General features: G+C 42.1%; 1 protein-coding gene across 1 annotated transcript; it reads left to right on the top strand.

Moving 5' to 3' along the window:
- The first annotated feature begins 1,076 nt into the window (after positions 1 to 1,076).
- On the top strand, positions 1,077 to 20,439 carry CYP2U1 (cytochrome P450 family 2 subfamily U member 1). Its single transcript, XM_038582454.1, has 6 exons — positions 1,077 to 1,279; positions 1,338 to 1,558; positions 13,225 to 13,860; positions 15,631 to 15,792; positions 17,248 to 17,415; positions 19,229 to 20,439. Exons 1-6 carry the CDS (start codon positions 1,077 to 1,079, stop codon positions 19,405 to 19,407), a joined length of 1,569 nt encoding a protein of 522 aa, XP_038438382.1. The 3' UTR covers positions 19,408 to 20,439.
- Positions 20,440 to 20,999: the final 560 nt, after the last annotated feature.

Here is a 20,999-nt window from a genome sequence, read left to right as displayed (position 1 = left end):
TTTTTTAAATTTATTTTTTATTGGTGTTCAATTTACTAACATACAGAATAACCCCCAGTGCCCGTCACCCATTCACTCCCACCCCCCGCCCTCCTCCCCTTCCACCACCCCTAGTTCGTTTCCCAGAGTTAGCAGTCTTTACGTTCTGTCTCCCTTTCTGATATTGCCCACACATTTCTTCTCCCTGCCCTTATATTCCCTTTCACTATTATTTATATTATATGTTCTCATTCATTTGGGGAATATAAATATAAGCATTTCAGATTTGATCTCATGCCTATACTAATGCTGTCATCCCTCTTCACCCGATTACTTTTCTTTTTATATCATTAGCTACTTTGATCATCCAAGTCTTTTTTTTTTTTTTTTAAGATTTTATTTATTCATGAGAGACACAAAGAGAGAGAGGGAGGCGGAGGGAGAAGCAGGCTCCAGGCAGGACTGGATCCCGGGCCTCCAGGGTCGCGCCCTGGGCCCAAGGCAGGCGCTCGACCGCTGAGCCACCCGGGGAGCCCCCCCACCCCCCCTTTTCAATCTATTCCTGGATTTGTCTTGCGTTCCCCAGGCTACACGCCGAGACAGACGCCGAGCTCTCACTGTGCGCCTGAAGGTTCTGAGAGCCCCCCCCCCCCCCGTCCTCCCCGCCGCGTCCGCCTCCCGCACCTGCAAACTCTGCGCTTTGCATCCCCGTCGCCCTCCTGCCTCTGGGCGGGAGAAGGGGTCCCTTCCTCCTCCGCATCCGCCTCTGGCCGCGGGGACGCTCGGCGCGGGCGTGCAGGGGGAGTCACTCAGGGGACACCCGGGGGCACGAGGAACCCGGCAGCCAATCGGCGCCGCCAGCGCCGCGGCCAGACGCCCGAGCCCCGCGCCCCGCCCGCCGAGGACCGCAGCTGCGGGGCTGCGAGCGCCGCCCGGGCCCTCTCGGGCGCAGCTGATTGGAGGCGCGGGGCGGGGGCGGGGGCGCAGCCAATCCGGGGCGCCCCGCCCCCCGCCGCCCCCGCCGCCCCGCCGCCCCCCGCCGCGCAGTGCGCAGCCCGGTGCCCCGCACCCGCGCCCGCGCCCGCGCCCGCGCAGCCATGCCCTCCGCCCGGCCGCCCCCGGCCCCCGCCGACGCCTCGCCCTGGCCCCCGGGGCCGCCGCCGCCGCTGCTGCTGCTGCTGCTCAGCCTGGCCGCGCTGCTCGCGGGGGCCTGGCTGCGGCGGCACCGGGCGCGGGGCATCCCCCCGGGGCCCACGCCCTGGCCCGTGGTGGGCAACTTCGGCTTCGTGCTGCTGCCCCCGTTCCTGCGGCGGAACAGCTGGCTGCACCGGCGGGCGGCGGCGGCGGCGGCGGGGGGGGGCGGCGGGGGCGGGCGGGGAGCCCTCGGCCCGGGGCCCGCAGCTGCTCCTGGCCGACCTGGCTCGCGCGTACGGCGCGGTCTTCAGCTTCTTCATCGGCCGCCACCTGGTGGTGGTCCTCAGCGACTTCCGCAGCGTGCGCGCGGCGCTGGTGCAGCAGGCCGAGATCTTCAGCGACCGGCCGCGGGTGCCGCTCGTCTCCCTGGTAACCAAGGAGAAGGGTGAGCGGGGGCCGGGGGCGCCTGGGCGGTGCCCGCGCGGCCCTTCCCGGGCCTCCACGGCCGTTCCCCAGACGCCGGGAGGAAGCCCCCCAAAGTGGAGGCGGCGTGGCGGGGCCGGGGCCGGGGCCGGGGCCGGGGCCGGGGGCGGGGCCGGGGCCGGGGCCGGGGGCGGGGCCGCGTGTGACCGCCGGGCTCCGACTTCAGGGACGCCCGCGCTTCCCGGACGGGGCTGTGACCCCGGGGGCGCGCCGGCCGCGGTCGGAGGACGCAGGGACGTGCTGGACTCTCCCGAGGCCTGACGGAGGGTTGAAGGCCTTTTCCGTGAGACGGGAGGTCCGGGGAACCTCCGGGCGGCCCAGCGGCTCAGCGCCTGCCTTCAGCCCGGGCTGTGATGCTAGAGCTGGGGGATCGAGTCCCGAGTGAGTCCCGCGTCGGGCTCCCTGCATGGGGCCTGCTGCTCCCTCTGCCTGGGTCTCTGCCTCTCTCTCTCTCTCTCTCTGCCTCTCATGAATAAATAAAAATCTTAAAAAAAAAAAAAAAAAAAAAAAAAGGCCGGTCCAGAAAACATCTTAGAAGCATCATTGGCCAACCTCTGGGTTTGCAGCCCCAGTGATTTCTGCTTCTAGAAACACAAGTAGGGCAGTTTTGAAGGTTGGTAACATGCTATCCACGCAGTAAAGGTCGCATCACCCTTGCACTACCTCCGGCCCAGCCCCCTTTGTTCATCGTCTTACTGGCCGGTAGGGATCGCAGACTTTTTGTCTTTTTTTGTCTGATGTTAATTTAATTGCCTTTCATCAATCAGATGTTAATTTAAATGTCTTTCCCTCAGGAAGCTTTTTGTCACTTCCTCTCGAGTTAGGCTCCCTTTTGGAAACAATTTCTTTTGCTTGCTTTTCCTTTGCTGCACTTCACAAAACTGGGGATGCGTAATCTGCAGCCCTGCGCCTGGATGTGGGTCTTCACCACTAGACTGACATCTAGGAGAATGTGGCATAAAGAGATCCCGGCTTTTTAGAATCTGATTACGCCATAGTTCTGCCAGGATTTTAAGTGAAGAGTAAACGATGATCATAATGTTTTGAATGTCCCACTGAAAAACACATGTCATAGTTCATAACTCACCATCTCTATGCCTTTACACATTGCTACCACTGCTTCTACCTAGAATTCTCTTCCCATCTCATGGCTGCCTAGAGAACTCCTGTTTGCTTTGCTTTTCTTTTCATTAAAAAGAAATGAAATACATATAACATAAAATTTGCCATCTTAACCATTTTTTAAAAGATTTTATTTATTTATTCATGAGAGGCACAGAGAGAAAGAGGCAGAGACACGGGCAGAGGGAGAAGCAGGCTCCATGCAGAGAGCCGGACACTGGACTCAATCCCAGGTCTCCAGGATCAGGCCCTGGGCCAAAGGCAGCACTAAACCACTGAGCCACCGGGGCTGCCCTTTCTTAACCATTTTTAAGTTCAATGACATTAAGTTATTCACATTGTTGTGAGACCAGTACAGCTATCTGCAGAACACTTCATCTTGGAAAACTGAAACGTCATACCCATTAAACAAACATTAAAAAAAAAAAAAAAAAAAAAACCCCTCCCTTCTTGGAGCACATGGCTGGCTCAGCTGGCAGAACCTGTGGCTCTTGATCTTGGGATCATGAGTTCAAACCCCAAATTGGAGGTAGAGAGTACTTAAAATTAAAAACCAAACCAAAGCAAACCAACCAACCAACCAACATAAAAAACAAACCCCACCTTCCTCTCTCTAGCCCCTGGCAACCACTGTTCAGTTTTCTGCCTCTATGGATATGGCTATTCTAGGTAATTGATATAAGTGGTATCATAAAATATTTGTCCTTTTGTGACTAAAATAATTTCACTTAGCGCCATATTTCATTTTCCATATTGTAGCATGTGTGAGAATTCCCGTCCTTTTTTAGACTGAATACTATCCCATTGAACCTATATAACACATTTTGTTTATTCTTCTGTCCCCTAATTAACAGTTGGGTACTTCTATCTGCCTTTTAGCTCTTGTGAAAAACGCTTCTATGAATGTGAAAAACGCTTCTATGAATGTGAAAAACGCTTCTATGAATGTGGCATAGGAGAAAGAGAAATGGTATTAGGAAGTAGAGGTTAATAACATTATTAAATATTTGTTACAAGATATCTTTAAGGAATGTTGCTGCTAGGGACACCTGAGTGACTCAGTGGTTGAGCATCTTCCTTCAGCTCAGGGCGTGATCCTGGAGACCCCAGATCCAGTCCCACATCCGGCTCCCTGCATGGAGCCTGCTTCTTCCTCTGCCTGTGTCTCTGCCTCTCTCTGTGTGTCTCTCATGAATAGATAAATAAAATCTTAAAAAAAAAAAAAAAAGAAAGAAATGTTGCTGTTAAAGTTGGCGAGACTAGCAGAAAAGGGAATGTTTCATAAACAGCAATGTGCACAGACAGGCTTGAAATAGTTGGCAACACATTGCCAAAAAGGTCTAGAATGGGGAGGTTGTTTATTTTGTTTATTACATTTGAATTTTTCAAAATGTCATGCTTAGACAAGTTGATATTCTTTTTTAAGCCCATAAAAACTACAGTAAGCTAGACATGACCATAAAGATTTTTTACATTAGCCATGCCCATCATACTTATTAGTGCATCTGATTCTTTTCCTGAGCAGGAATAGAAAATAAAGTTACAGAGTCAGAGCCAAGGCTACCAAGAGTGCCTCACTCTAAGTGTGGTCAATTTCTTTGAAAAGTCTTGTGCACATCACATTTTTATTATTAAATATTTAAAATATGAAGTTCAGAGAGCAATATAAATTCATTTATCTACCACTCAGATTTGCTTCAGATTCATAAATAATACATAGTTTCATTTGTTTTTTTTTTTTTAACATACATATTTATTTATTTGTTTATTTGAGAAGGTGTATGTGTGAGCAGAGGTTGGGGGGGTGAGGGGAAAAAGGGAAGAATCTGAAGCAGCCTTCACTGGAGGCCTGTGCTGGGGCTCCAGCTCACGAACCCAGGATCATGACCTGAGCCGAAGTCAAGAGTCAGATGCTTAACCAACTGAGCCACCCAGGGGCCCCTAAAGTATCTTTCTACTTCCAGTTTTTGTTAGTTCATTTATCTATTTCCCTGCTGACAGAAATTAGATCATTTCTAATTTTAAAAGATTGCTAGGGACTTCGAGCAAGAGTGAAAGCAAACTGCAGAGCCATAAAAATGGAAAGTAAAAGGAAACTTGGAAGAAGTTTAAAAGTAGGGTATGGATCAGTCAGTACTGACTACTTTAAAGGGGAATAAGATGCAAAATAAAATTAGGAAATGAAAATAGAAAATGAAAGTTCTTCTGGAGAATTTAAAAATGAATGAGGAAAGCAGGATAAGTGACTTTTGCAGTAAATACAGTAAAATAGATATTTGAAATAGTTACGTACTCATATCAAGAAGGTCTGAATTCCCACTGAGAGGAACACTTCTATGACCCCATGGAAGGAAAAGACAAATGTAATCAGTGGATAGCACCTTCTCTGCTTCAGGAGGAAGAAAATGTGTATGTGATAAATGTAAATTGTATCAAATTTAATGTATTTAGGTGTTTTTACTTTAGTGTATGTTTATTACTGTAAAACATAAAACATGGAAAAGGAAAAAAAGAATTCCTTTTAGTTCTTCCCAAAAGAATTGGAAATTCTCTGTGATCACTGTTCTTTTGAGATAGCCATTGCTGACATTTTTGTGTGTTGCCTTTGTCTTAGCTTATTTGAGCTGCTTTAACAGAGTGGCATATAAACAACAGAATTTATCTCTTATAGTTCTGGAGGCTGGGAAATGCAAAATCAAGGCCCCAGCCGACTTGGTGTCTGGTGGGAGCCTGCTTTCTAGTTCCCAGATAGCCATGTGTAACCTCACATGGTGGAAGGGGAGCAAGGGAGGTCTCTGGGGCCTTTTTTTACAAGGACTCTGATCTTACTCATGAGGGTTCCACCTTCATGACCTAAATCACCTCCCAGACACCTCACTTCAGATACCATCACACTGGGCATTAAGATTTAACCTATGAATTCAGAGGGGGACACAAACAGTCTGCCTGTGGCAGCCTTCTAGTATTTTTTCTGTCTGTACATGTATTTTTTAAAAATGTATTTGCTTCTTTAAAATGGAATCATACAGTTCTTTAAAATCATTTTTATCACTTAAATTTTCTGAATAGACCTCCATATTACTAAATATTCTCCTGCAAAGATCCTTAGAGTACAACATTCTTTTTTTTTTTTTTAAGATTTATTTATTTATTTATTCAGAGAGAGAGAGAGAGAGGCAGAGACACAGGCAGAGGGAGAAGCAGGCTCCATGCAGGAGCCCGATGTGGGACTGGATCCCAGGTCTCCAGGGTCACACCCCGGGCTGCAGGCAGCGCTAAACCGCTGCGCCACCCGCCACTGGGGCTGCCCATAGAGTACAACATTCTTTTGTGAGAATGTATCACAGTCAGTTTAGCCTATCCTGTATTTGATTTGAAGTGGATTTTTGTTTCAACTGTGCACTACTGTTCTGACAAGCACTCTCTTTTGAGAAACTCTTTGTCCATACCACCCCTTTGTAATTGTGGTTGGAACATGAGATGCCACATCTTTATATGAACTCCCCTCTCGGGCCACAGTGACTAGTCAAGCCATAGACCGTGGTCACAGATGACTCGATCAGAACATCTTACCTCTTTGTACCAGTGGCTAGTCTGTAGGCTGGACACAGAACTCAAGAATTTATATTCATGGCATAGTCTGGAAACCTCAAGTCACAAAATAAACTTAAGGTGTTCCAAATTGCTATCACCGTGGGCATGGGATACCTGACTGAAGCATTTGAATCCTCCTCCAACACTTTCCAATTTGGAACTGACCTCTTCCCTCTGGTGGGGAAAATGGGACATTAGGCATCCCAAGATAGCTCTGAGGCTTAGAAAAGCTGGTTTGCAGTAGGGAAAAAATGAAGCCAGGCAGAGAGTAGTGAAAAATAGATGCAGGGCAGCCCGGGTGGCTCAGCAGTTTAGCATCTCCTTCAGCCCAGGGCATGATCCTGGGGACCCGGGATCAGCTCCCTGCATGGAGCCTGCTTCTCCCTCTGCCTGTGTCTCTGTGTCTCTCGTGAATAAATAAAATCTAGAAAGAAAGAAAAAAGAAAGAAAGAAAGAAAGAAAGAAAGAAAGAAAGAAAGAAAGAGAAAGAAAGAAAGAGAAAGAAAGAAAGAAAAGCAAAAAGAAAAGAAAGAAAAGAAAAAAGAAGAGAAAGAGGGGAGAGGAGAGGAGAAGAAAAGAAAAAAAATAGATGTATGGAGAAAGAGGTGTGTGCCATTCAGTCTTCTCTGAGCTGATAACACCTAGCTCTTCCTGTTTTTTGGTTCTGCATTTTGGTTCTGCAGCCTAATTGGCCGTTTTGCCAAATCTATTTAAGGCCATATTTTTGTCATTCTCAACCAAAAGAGTCTTGACCTTTGCTTTGGAACCATTTTTATTTTTTAGTGTTATTATCCTCCTTGAAATGAAGTTTTTTTTGTTTTGTTTTTGTTTTTAAAGATTTATTTTTATTTATTTATGATTTACATAGAGAGAGAGAGAGGCAGAGACACAGGCAGAGGGAGAAGCAGGCTCCATGCCGGGAGCCCAAGGCGGGACTCGATCCCAGGACTCCAGGATCCACCCTGGGCCAAAGGCAGGCGCGAAACTGCTGAGCCACCCAGAGATCCCCCTGAAGTTTGTATACATCAGTGAATACCATTGCTTTTCAGGACTAGGAATGGAGAGGTCAACAATTATGGGATGTGCCTGTGCCTCATTCAGACATTCCTAAGACCTTAAGCCATTCTGCTCCACACATGAGTGTTTTGTAAGGTTTGGAACTTTGAGGCCATTAATTCTGTCCATGCCTCTCATCCAGCTTTTCTCCAGCATAATCTCTTTGGTCACCTCTTTTGTCTTGCACTTCATACCTGTCAACTTGTTGTCAGATATCCCAGTCCTCAAATATTAGCCATTTCTGAGAAGGTTCTCTCCATTTCCCTGCCTTATCTAAACCTGATTTCCCTCTAAAGATAATTTAACCTTTCTTGAAATGTCCTCTTTAACTTTGCTCAAGTTATTTATTTTTCTAAAATGTGCCTTCACACACATCTTTATTTAAATACAAATGCAGCATCAGTTCACATGTTGTCCTCTCTTCTGAGAAGGGCTGCCTTCCCTCTGCTGATAGGTGCTCCTTCCTTTGTCTACATTACAACTTCAATACACTTCTGACACACAACATTGAATCAATACAAGGTAACAGTGCATCATTCAAAAACAGTCCAACATAAAACACTCAATCCTGTACACTTCAACTCTGCAATTTTAGTACAATCCAACATAGGACATTCAATACAATACATCCCAACAATACAACATTCAATAGCATGCATTCCGACTCTGCAATTTCAGTACAATCCAACATATAGCATTCAATAAAGTTTGTAACTTCAATATAGTCTAACATACAATAGTATATTTGGATTGTTGGTAAATCTAGTTCCTCAAAAGACTAACATCGGGATCCCTGGGTGGCGCAGCGGTTTAGCGCCTGCCTTTGGCCCAGGGCACGATCCTGGAGACCTGGGATCGAATCCCACGTCGGGCTCCCTGCATGGAGCCTGCTTCTCCCTCTGCCTGTGTCTCTGCCTCTCTCTCTCTCTCTCTGTGACTATCATAAATAAATAAAAATTAAAAAAAAACAAAAAAAACAAAAGACTAACATCTTAAAAAGAGGGATTGTGTCTTTAATCTATATGCCCTTGGTACTGGCACATAGGGGACTCTAAATAAATATTGGAAAAACTACTAGAAAAGGGATTTTACTAGATAAAATATTTCTAAAATACAAATGCATAGTTTGAAAAATGGTGAGTAGGTGATACAGACTGAGGACCTAATAAAAGAATAAAGAAAAATAAAAGAAAAATAAAGTTTCTTGAGAACTAGGACAAAGCAAAGATGTCATAGGTGATATCTTAAATTATATGCTGAATGCAGCAAGACTTGGCCACAGAAGACTGACTAAGCTGTGGTTGCCTAGGAAATAGTTTATGGGGCTTTATTGAATAAAGGGAGAGTTCTAGTTTCAGAAATGGTTAAGGCATTTCCATTTCTTCTGTCTTGATAATCACACACCAAACCAGAGGGACTTTGAACAGAAGCACACACTCCATCTATGGTGAAATGAATCTACAATCCTTCACCATAACATTTGAAGACAAAAAGTAGACCTAGGATTGGCAAATGACTTCATAGAGTGGAAGATGACCACTTCTAAGTGTCTGCTGGGGAGGAAGGGGGATACTAGTGGAGTGTGAGACAGTTAACCCTGTGGAACCCCAGAAAGTCTTAGGAATTGGGCTACCAGTTATTACAGTGAGCCACTGAGTTTGAAATGGATATAAAATATAATTATACCAGTTCCTTATCATCAGACCCCCTCACTCAGAAAACAAAGTAGATGCTCTGGACAATCTTGGGTTTTAGTGACTTTTCAGACAAGGATGTAGAGGGGTGGAGTGAGGGCACAGAGATATGACTTTGTATCACACAAGATGAAAAGTTGCCTCTAGAAAAAGAGGATTCTTGAAGAACTTTACTTTGAGTGAAAGATTGAATTTGGCAGAACATCCAACAAGCCTGGCCACTAGCAAAAGGAAACAAGGAAATTTGTCTGTCTTGGCTTGGACCCTGGCTGAAAAAATGATCTCTCCCCTACCTGTAATCCCTGCTGCAACTACCTTGCCATTTTAGTGCAGAAGCAGCCACAGACTACATGTAAATGAATTACAGTGGCTCATTAACTGGCTGTGTTCTAGTAACCTTCATTTATAAACCATGAAATTTGAAATTTCATGTTTTTCATATATCATTAAATATTGTTTTGATTTTTTTCTAGCCATTTAAAAATGCAAAACCTGATCTTTGCTGAGTGACCATATAAAAAGAGACAGCAGGCTCGATTTGACCTGTGGGGCTAGTTTGCTGATCATTAATTAGGATTTAAATAAATGTGTTAAATATTTAAGGATGAGAATTCACTCTTTTTCTTTAAAGAAAAAGAAGGCAAGAAAGAGGGGAAAAAAGAATAGATACAGTAAGACAAAGTTCAAAATAATATATTAGAAACAAATTAGCAATTATATTGAATGTAAATGGACTGAGTTGACTGGCTGAAAGATTGCTAGAATGGATTTTTTTTCTAGGATGGATTTTTACAAAATCCAAATATACGTTAACTAATTAATTTTTAAAAAGATATATTTATTTGAGAAACAGCATGTGTGTCCCTGCATCAGGGGGAGGGGCAGAGGGAGAGAATCCCTAAGCAGACCCCCCACTGAGCATGGAGCCCAACGCTGCCCATCCCATGACCCATGAGCTGAAATCAAGCCAAAACCAACTGAGCCACCCAAGTGCTCCCAAATGTATTTATTTTAAAAGAGGATACCCTCCCCCAAAAAAGAGACATACCCTAAACATAAGGATACATTAAAATTCAAAGTAAAAGAAAGGAAAATGTTATACGGAGACAATGCTTTAAAAAGAAAAACTGATGTCTTTTTGACAACATATATTTTAAGTAGAACTTCATTGTTTAAGAATTAGTGAATTACATGATGATAAAAGGAAGCTTTTTACTAAACCAGGAAGATATAATAATTTTAAACTTGCATGTACCTAACAATGTACATGTACCTGACAGCAAAGATAGCTACATAGCAAAATTCTGTAGTAGAACTTAAAGAACTGCAAAGAGAAGTTGATAAATGTGCTATTATGCCAAAATACTTGAACATAAGTATTTGAATAATTGAGAGAACAGGAAGATAAAAACTTACTAAGGATACAAAAGATTTGATTCTAACAATTAACAGGCTTTTTCTGTTGGACATATAGAGAACCCTGTATCCAACAATTGATTAGATAAAAATTCTTCTCAATTTTATTGGGAAATTTTATTAAAATCAATCACATACTAGGCTAAATAGCAAGCCTCATCAATGTCAAAAATCAGTATAAGACAAAAAAATCAGTATAAGACAAATTAACTTAGATAGCAAAAAAGAATCATAACAAAAATTATTTAAACTTAAGACTATAATGAAAATACATGCAGGCAATATTTGTGGACTGCTGCTAACGTGGTACTCAGAGGCAAATGTAGAATCTTAAGTTATTTACTAAGATAAAGGTCTGAAAACTAAGGAGCTAGGTAACCAACTTTAAAATCTGGAAAAGAATAAAAACATTAAAAAAAAAAAAGAACATAGCATTATAATCTTAGATAAATTATTCCAGAGAGAAAAAATATGCTGTGGCTCATTTTAGGAGGCCAGTATATTCAGACAAGTATGTTATGAGAGTGGAAAATTTATTGGCTATTTTCATTTATGAGTATGAATTTAAGTGGGCACCTGGGTGGCTCAGTCAGTTAAGTATCGGACCGTTGGTTTCAGCTCAGATTGTAGTCTCAGGATTGTGAATTCGAGCCCCACCCAGCTCCATGCCCAGTGCAGAGTCAACTTCGGGTTCTCTCTCCCTCTGCCCCTACCAGTCATGCACTGTCTCTAAAATAAATAAGTAAATATGTCTTTTAAAAATATATTAGGAAACCAAATCCAACAATTAAAATCATAAAAACACTATAATCAAAATAGGATTTATTCTTACATTGCAAGCAGGTTCAACTATCAAAAAGAAGCCAATTTCCAAATCTATAAATTAAATGCAATTCCAGTGAAAATCCCAAAAGTGTTTTTTAACAGAACTGGACAAGCTGACTTTAAAGTTTTATAAAAGAGTGAAAAGCCAAGGATGATTTTTTTAAAAAAGATTTACTTATGTATTTATTCATGAGAGACAGAGAGAGACAGAGACATAGGCAGAGGGAGAAACGGGGAGCCAGATGCGGGACTCCATCCCGGGATCCTGGGATCACGCACTGAGCTGAAGTCAAATGCCCAACGGCTGAGCCACCCAGGGATCCTGAGCCAAGGATAATTTTAAAATAAAAAAACAGTTTTGAAAGAGAACGAGGCCCTGAGGGGACTTCCATATAGATGTTAAGACTTACTATGAAGTCTATTTATACCTTAAAAAGTGAGAGTGATTAAGACAATGTGCTTTAAGCACTTTGTAAATTGGCAAATCTAGTTACATTGAAGAGGTACATATTTTATGACTCATCAACTCACTCTTAACAATGTCTTTAAAATTCTGAGGAAGTAGAAAAGGTAGAATAAACATATTTTCTAAAAAAAAAATCTATAGATATTTGCTTCCCATGCACTTTTGCTTTAGCGAAGTAAGGGAAGGAAACAAAAAAGAGGAAGAAGTAGAACCAGGAAATGGGTTCAACACAGGAGAGTCTAAATAATGCCAGAGAGAAGTCACCAAACACCAGAACAGAAGGCCTAGAAAGGCAGTCTTTCAGCCTCAAATCTGCAGATTTGAGCAGATGTGTGACAGAGTCCAAGGAGAAAAGCTGAACGGATAGGTGGTCTGATTCATTTGACCATGTGGAGGCCTATATTGAAGGGTATCTTATGGACGTCTTAAAGATTGTGAGAAGCCTTAGCCACAGCGAAGAGTCGGTGTTTATAGCATCCCGGTGCCCAGCATAGTTGGCATTCAGAAATATTTGTTAAGTGAAGCATGTCCTCAAAAGTAGCGGAAACAAAATGGATTTAAAATGGGAAAGGAGAACCAGCTGGAACCACAAAGGGTGCCATGAAAATAAGAGGGTGAAATAGGTGATGAGGAATATTCGAGAACAATTTGATACAACATCTGGGAACAATTCTGTTGGGTTTGATGGTGGGAGATGTGTAACATAAGTGAGGGTCAGATAAGGTAGAGTTGTGGAGACCTTGAGTTCAGATGTTTTTAAATTAGGGCTGTTGCAAGCAACAGACTTCCCTCTTCCCTTCCCTTCCCTTCCCTTCCTTTCCCTTTTCTCTTTTCCCTTTTCCCTTTTCCCCTTTCCCTTTTTTCTAAAAATAATACATTATAAGTATTATTAATTTCAGAGGTAGAGGTCAGTGAGCAACAGACATTTTAGAGAACCTTCCAGTTATTTGATTCCAAACTGATAGCCAGGGTTATAATCCAGTTGGGCTGTTGATTGATCAGCTGATATTTAACAAGCTTATCTTGTTTTCCCAGAGTGATGCCAGAAGCTGGGATTTTAATGGTCAGCACAATCTGATAATGTCCCTGCCCTCTTATTCAGAATATTGAAAATATGGGGATATCCAGCCTGAGGCAACTTTTGAACCTGGATTTCCTCTTACAAAACATCAGATTTGGAAATTTTCACTGACCCTAGAGATTGAAATTCATTGCTTTTCATTTCCCCAGGAATTCCTACCTATCATAATAAGCTTTATTGGATATTTTTGTTATTAGAAACCTATACTATCTTGATAATTCAAATCTGCTAATCATTCTTCTTGGCCAATAATCTCTACCTGCATTTTTTGCACAAGTGACCTGATAAACACAGAACACACCTCATCATAGTTCCTGTTCAGCGTGATCAAGCATTGCTCTCTCTCACCTTCTTTTCTCTCTGTCCTTTTGCAGGGATTGTATTCGCACATTATGGTCCAGTCTGGAAACAACAGAGGAAGTTCTCTCATTCAACTCTTCGACATTTTGGCCTTGGAAAGCTTAGTTTGGAGCCCAAGATTATTGAGGAGTTTAAATATGTAAAAGAGGAAATGCAGAAGCATGGAGAAGACCCCTTCAACCCTTTCCCCATCGTCAACAATGCCGTCTCTAACATCATTTGCTCCCTGTGCTTTGGCCAGCGATTTGATTACACCAATAGTGAGTTTAAGAAAATGCTTCGTCTTATGTCACGAGCATTAGAAATCTGTCTGAACTCCCAGCTCCTCCTGGTCAATATATGCTCCTGGCTCTATTATCTTCCCTTTGGACCATTTAAGGAATTAAGACAAATTGAAAAGGATATTACCACTTTCCTTAAAAAAATCATCAAAGACCATAAAGAGTCTCTGAACGTAGAGAACCCTCAGGACTTCATAGACATGTACCTTCTCCAAGTGGAGGAGGAGAGAAAAAATAATAGCAATAGTAGCTTTAATGAGGATTACTTATTTTATATCATTGGTGATCTCTTCATTGCTGGGACTGATACCACAACTAACTCCTTGCTTTGGTGCCTTCTGTATATGTCACTGAACCCCGACATACAAGGTAATTAACAACTGTTTCCTTTATTCAGACAAAGCCAGATTATTTAAATTCGTATCAGCAAATTGGGTGATCCTGTGGCTCCTAGCACAAAGCGATGTCTTCAGGCCAGAAAACAAAGTGGAAAGACTTGAATCTCATAGGGAGTCGTGATGGTGTTAACAGCGAAACTCTTAACGTTCCTAGACATTGGGACTAATGTCGTACTTGCTTGCCTCTGCTTTAAATCTCTATGGGTCTGATGGGTGAAATTTATGATAGAGGAAGGCTTTTAGGGAAGGACAATTTAGAGCTAATGGGAATCATAATGATTATCTGAACCCCGTCATCTTGTTTTGAGAATGGAGAACAGAGTCCCAGAAAAGTTATGTGACTTTCACGAGACGACAGAGCCACTTCCACCACATTGATACCAGTAGGTAGTGAGTGCCCAACAGTTCATAGTGGAAGACTGTAAAGGAGGGCAGTGTATTATTTTTCTGTTGCTCCTATAACAAATAACCACAAACGTAGTGACTTAAATCAACACAAATTTGTTATCTTAAAGGTCTGTGTCTCACTGGGCTTAAATAAAAATGTTGACCGGGTGGCATTCCTTTCTGCAGGCTCTAGAGGAGGATCCATGTCCAGCTGCCTTGGCTCCAGGCCCCCTTCCTCCTTTATCAAAACCTGGGATGTTGCAGCTCTTCTGACCACTTTCTTCTACTCAGATCTTCCTCTGACACTAAACTGGGAAAGTTCTTCAGTTTGAAAACCCATGTAATTAGTGCACACCCTTAAAATCCAGGGTAATCTCCCCATCACATTGGCAGGTCTTTCTTGCCACATAAAGTAGCACATTCCTAGGTTCCAGCAGGTTGGGGTGTGAACATCACTGAGGGGCCATTTTCTGTCTGCCATAAATGAGATTATGCTTACTGCATTTGTTAACTATTGATGAGTAACAAATTATTCCCAAAATTTAGCAGCTTGAAAAAAAAACCACCATTTGCTGTCTCACATAGTTCCTGAGGATCAGGAATCCAGAGGCAGCATAGCCTGGTTGGTCTGGCTTAGGCTTTCTCATGAAGTTGTAGTCAAGATGTGGGCTGGAGCTACAGTCACCTGCAGATTTGACAGGGACCAAAGGATCCACTTCCAAGATGGCTTGTCGGCTTGACTTTTAGCTGCAGGTTCCACCATTTGGAGTTTTCCATAAGGCTGCTGGACTTGGGGGCTGCTTGACTTGGTATTTGCCTTCCCCAAAAATGAGTGACCTGAGAGAGCAAGTACCAAGACAGGAGCCACAGTGTCTTTTATAACCTAAGCTCAGAACTGACGTGCCTCACTTCTCCTTTATTCTGTTGGTCACACAGACCGACTTGGTACAAGGTGGGAAGGGACTGTACAAGGATGTGAACACCAAGAGGCAGAAAACATTGGGGGCCATGCTGGGTTGTCACATAAAAGCTTAGAGTCAGTCCAGTGTTCATACAAGAGAATGAGGTAGGAGTACTCCTGAAACCAGAATGCTTTCTTCTTTACCCATCTGTCTGTTTTGCTAGCCACTTTCCAAGTCACAAGGTGGTAGAGTGTCCCTAGGACTAGCTGCCTCTTACTTGGAATATGTGACCACTGCTTCACATCTCTGAGGCCGAGTCAGGTCTTAACTGCCAGTTTATCATTGTGTGCATGATGTGATGGGAGTACACATAGAACAGCAGTCTCAATTCTCCTGGCTTGTCTTCTGGTTTATTATTTGTTATTATTTCCTTACTTTTTTTTTAATAATAGAAAAAGTTCAGGAAGAAATTGAAAGGGTCATTGGTGCTGACAGAGTCCCTTCCCTCACTGACAAGGCGCAGATGCCCTATACAGAAGCCACCATCATGGAGGTACAGAGGCTGACTGTGGTGGTGCCACTTGCTATTCCTCATATGACCTCGGAGAAAACAGGCAAGTCCAGGATCTTTCTCTTTGAATGCCCTTGAAGGAAGCTCAGCCCCTTAATCCAAGTGAATTGAAGTGACGGTGTGGTGACCATTGCCCAGCTTGATCCTTCTGAGGGTTTTAACATTGTGTTGTGGATAATGAAATGTCCAGGGAATGATTTGGCCCTCAGTTGTCTGTTATTCATGTACTGGCATTACAGCACTGCTTGTTTTATAAATAGCTCTCTAGATTTCAGAGCATGCATACTTACACTGTCAAACAAATTATGCTGCCATTTAAGATGGTTGTATTGGCTAAAAAACTCCAGAATTAACAAAAGCACCTCTCAGTCTTCTTGGACAATCACAAGAGCTAGTTTAAATATGAAATTAAGGATTTTACTTACTTGACCTTTTACACTTCAACAACTGAAGCATAAAAATTAAAGAATTAGAAGAGCCCATCTAATTCTAAGGGCACCTGTTTCAACTTCTTGTGTACACTGAAATGTGTCCATTTTGTCATGTCTTAGACATATAAGCACCCAGACTCTATGTTAAATCCCTCATAAGAAGGAACTTACCAAAAAAAAAAAAAAAAAGAAGGAACTTACCTCCTCTAGGGACAGCCATGATGTAAGAGGCTTAAACATACTTATACTATAAGGAAGCAATAACTTATAAATGACATTGGATCACTTTATGATTTCTTTGATGCATATTAGATATACTGTGTTTGCCGTATCTTTTGAGCACTGTTTAAAGTGCATATGACCTTGTCAGCTGCTAAGAGCCAGTATAGATTTCCCTGTATGATTGACCCTTGGACAACACAGTTATAAACTATGTGGGTCCACTTATATGCAGACTTTTTTCAATAAAAATATTGGAAAAATTTTTGGAGATTTATGACAATTTGAAAAACTTCACAGATAAACTGTGTAGCCTAGAAATATTGAAAAAATTAAGAAAAGGTATATCATGAATGCATAAAATATATATAATTTATTTTATCATCTACTACTGTAAAATATAGTTGACTCTTGAACAGCAGGAGTTTGAACCATGTGGGTCCTCTTATGTGCAAATTTTTTATAGCACAGTATTGTGAATATATTTTCTCTTACGATTTTTTAATATAAAATTTATAAGTCTTTGGAAAGTTTATCTGGAATGTCCTACGATTTCTGTTTCAGTGTTTTCTCTTAATTGTAATGTTTTTATGGTTTGATTTCACTCATTAACTCAACACCTATTAAAGCAAGTCCTGTGCCTTATCTCAGGCTGTGTCCTGGGGTCGTGTGGAAAGGATACCAGTTGATAAGGTCAGGCCCCTACCCTCAAGCACCTCAGTGTTTAAGTAGGTAGGTAGGTATATAACTAGATGTTTTTTTCAGATAGTGATGTTTAGAGAGAAGTGTTAGTGAGAACATGTTGAATGACACTGGATTTTGTTTTGTTTTGTTTTTGCTTGTTTTAGTGCTCCAAGGATATACCATTCCTAAAGGCACAGTGATATTACCCAACCTGTGGTCAGTACACAGAGACCCAGCCATTTGGGAGAAACCAGATGATTTCTACCCTAATCGATTTCTGGATGATCAAGGACAACTTATTAAAAAAGAAACATTTATTCCTTTTGGGATAGGTCAGTTAAACTTTTATTTTCTTAACGGCCTAATTAAAGAGGTAGAACTAAAAGAATCTTTTATTATTTTATGATATTGTTTTAAAAATACTTCTTTCTTGGGGCTGAGGTAGCTCGGTTGGTTAAGCATCCGACTCTTGATTTCGGCTCAGGTCATGTTCTCAGAGTCGTGAGATTGAGCCCCATGTTGGGCTCTGAGCTCCTCCTGGAGTCTGCTTGAGATTCTCTTTCTCCTCCCTCTGCCCCAACCCCTACTTGTACTCCTTCTCTCTCTCTCTAAATAAAATCTTTAAAAATATTTCTTTTTTTTTTAAGATTTTATTTTTTTTATTCATTAATGAGAGACAGAGAGAGAGAGAGAGAGAGGCAGAGACATAGGCAGATGGAGAAGCAGGCTCCATGTGGAGCCCAACGTGGGACTCGATTCGGGGTCTCCAGGATCATGCCCCAGGCCCAAGGCGGCGCCAAACCGCTGAGCCAACCGGGCTGCCCAAAATACTTCTTTCTTAGCAAGCGGATATAAGAGAAGAGGTAAATGAGATAATGCAGCTCTACTACATTCATTTTAGATTTTAAAAACAAAATGAAAGCAATTGGTTTTAAATCCTTAAATAGGAATAAATAAGTAAATAAATAAATCCTTAAATATGACTAGAAATCGGGATCCCTGGGTGGCGCAGCGGTTTGGCACCTGCCTTTGGCCCAGGGCGCGATCCTGGAGACCGGGGATCGAATCCCACATCGGGCTCCCGGTGCATGGAGCCTGCTTCTCCCTCTGCCTGTGTCTCTGCCTCCCTCTCTCTCTGTGTGTGACTATCATGAATAAATAAATTTAAAAAGAAAAAAATTAAAAAAATATATGACTAGAAATCTTCCTTCCTGAGCTGCCCAAGTGATTGATTGAGTCCCGGAAAACTGTTGGCATTAAAAGCAACTTGAGGGGCAGCCCCTGTGGCTCAGCGGTTTAGCGCCCCCTGCAGCCCAGGGCATGATCCTGGAGACCCTGGATCGAGTCCCACATCGCGCTCTCTGCATGGAGCCTGCTTCTCCCTCTGCCTGTGTCTCTGTCTGTCTCTCTCTCTCTCTCTGTGTCTCTACGAATAAATAAATAAAATCTTAAAAAATAAAAAAAAATAAAAGCAATTTGAGGGCAGCCTGGGTAGCTCAGCGATTTAGCGCTGCCTTCAGCCCAGGGTGGGATCTTGGAGACTTGGGATCCAGTCCGACATCGGGCTCCCTGCATGGAGCCTGCTTCTCCCTCTGCCTGTGTCTCTGCCTCTCTCTCTCTCTCTGTCTCATGAATAAATAAACAAAATCTATAAATAAATAAATAAATAAATAAATAAATAAATAAATAAATGCAACTTGTGACCTTCTCCTGGGCTGCGGGCTAAGAGGCTGGGTTCTCTCATCTCACCAGTCACCTGGATGAGTACATGTAGGATTCTTTCTATAAAAAAGGCATGCTCCAGAGATTCTCATCTGACTCATTCTCCCTTTAATCTTCCAGTTAAGAACAAAGGAAAGAGATAAGTAGATATGGAGGAGACAGAGTAGCCTGCATCTGTCTCTAGTTCCAGTACAGAATGAGGATAGGTTTTCATGAGGAGAAGTTAAAATGTGAACTTAGTATTTAAAAATTCTCATCAGCATATACTTTGGGAAGCCATGGGGTTATATGTGGCTAATTTATTTTATAACTCTCTATATGTGCATTCAAAACACTTTTGAGATTTCATATGAAATTGCTCTTCTTGAGATAGGAAAAGGGGCGGTATTATAACCCCAACTTTTTTTCTGATCTCATTTTTAGGGAAGCGGGTGTGTATGGGAGAACAGCTGGCAAAGATGGAATTATTTCTGATGTTCGTGAGCCTAATGCAGAGTTTCACATTTGCTTTACCGAAGGATTCTAAGAAGCCCATCCTGACTGGAAGATATGGTCTAACTTTAGCCCCACATCCATTTAATATAGTAATTTCAAAGAGATAAAGAACAAGTCCGAGAAGAGAATGTAAATACATTTCCTTCCTAAACAGGTTCTTCCTTCCGCATTGACAGCAGACCCAGTAATGCAGTAGATCCAGATTAGGCTCAGATGAGAGGGAGACTGGAAAGCGAGTAGAGCTTGCATCTTGGAAGATTCCTCAGAGGATACTTCTGTCATTTTAGTAATGCATGTCTGTGACTGGGGACCAAAGTGCTGGATGGGAAGCGGGAGATCTGGCTTTTATCCCCAGTGGCTCCCACCAGTGAACATTTCTTCTCATCACTCAGTGCCTCAGTCATTCCATAAAATGAGGTTAAGAAATGTGCCTTCTTTCCATCTCTCAGCACTAAGGAAGGTCAAATGCCTCATATCTTTTCTGGTATCACCAAAACACTTGTTAAGTACCGGAGAACAAATTCAGAAGTAGTAGGAAGACCTGCCAGTTTAAGACCTGTGACAGCATGAAAGTGGTATTTGTACTTGAATATTTTGTCAGGGAAGGATGTGGGTTTAAGTCATGATGAGTTAGAGCTTTTCTTGGCACAGATCCTATGTCTGTTTTGGGAGATGGGAGGCTTGTTTTGTTACCATTATCTATTCATTTGTGATTTCGTTTTTTCACATTTTGTAGACATGGACTCAAGTGCCCTTGTCTGGTATGTACAGGAAAGGCTGTTGCTTGAATTTTTATGTCTACCTTCTGTTTCAACTACAGGAACAGTGAGCCTGGCTGAAGGAGTGGCTTCACGGCAGAGTTTCTTTCTGCTGGGTTGCTCACAGAGATGTAGCTCTACCTTTTGACTTGAGCCCCGAATAGTGAGGTTGGGAATTCTGATACTGAGATTGATCAGGGAAGGATTCAAACTGTGAACCACTTGTCTGTGCTGCCACCACGTGATCCCATGGGCATCTACTCTGTGTTTTCAGTACAGATAGATGAAGTACAGGCAAATCTCTAGGTGCCTTGAGGATTTTTGTCAATTAAAAAAAAAAAAAAAACGAATAAGCTAAGTGCCCAGGAATTGTGAGTGAATGGAACAGTTGTCATATAGATTTTTAATGAGATGATGCAAGTGTGGTTCCATTGCATTTTGAACAGGATGTTTGTTCCTCATCTGAAATTTTATATGCTTTTGAATTGCACTAATAATTTGGCATAAACAAGTTTATTACTCCTTAATTTATATATACATTTTCAACATTCCTAACCAAACAGCTTATAGCTTACTGGAAAAAAAAAAACTATTCTGTGAGATTATATTGAAATCAGATGTTCATTAAACTTTTAAATATAACGCCTCCAACTGTAGCATTTTAAAAACCTCTTTATATGGTAAGTCATTGAAAGAACTATTAATGCAATTTTGTATTTTATGATTTATTTGAAGTGTAAAAACCAGAAGTACCTTATTTTATATATCTTCCTAATACCTAATTTCTAATCCTTATCTTTAACATAATTTCTGGTGCTTTTATTAAACTTTTAGTTTTAACCAAAATAGTATCACGTCTGGTTTTTTATTTTAACTGCTAAACAAAATTTTTTTTATTTTTTATTTTTTTAAGATTTTTATTTATTTATTCATGAGAGACA

The sequence above is a fragment of the Canis lupus genome, chromosome 32 (assembly GCF_011100685.1).
Source record: "Canis lupus familiaris isolate Mischka breed German Shepherd chromosome 32, alternate assembly UU_Cfam_GSD_1.0, whole genome shotgun sequence".
In the NCBI taxonomy this organism is placed as follows: domain Eukaryota; kingdom Metazoa; phylum Chordata; class Mammalia; order Carnivora; family Canidae; genus Canis; species Canis lupus.
This window is presented reverse-complemented; position numbering and strand designations above follow the sequence as displayed.

What these genes read in the sequence shown, in the direction of transcription:
- CYP2U1 (XM_038582454.1), top strand. Translation starts at nt 1,077, where the DNA reads ATGCCCTCCGCCCGGCCGCCCCCGGCCCCCGCCGACGCCTCGCCCTGG. An exon ending in CCTGGTAACCAAGGAGAAGG is followed by an intron (nt 1,559 to 13,224) that starts GTGAGCGGGGGC and finishes GTCCTTTTGCAG; the next exon opens with GGATTGTATTCGCACATTAT. An exon ending in ATTTATTCCTTTTGGGATAG is followed by an intron (nt 17,416 to 19,228) that starts GTCAGTTAAACT and finishes TCTCATTTTTAG; the next exon opens with GGAAGCGGGTGTGTATGGGA.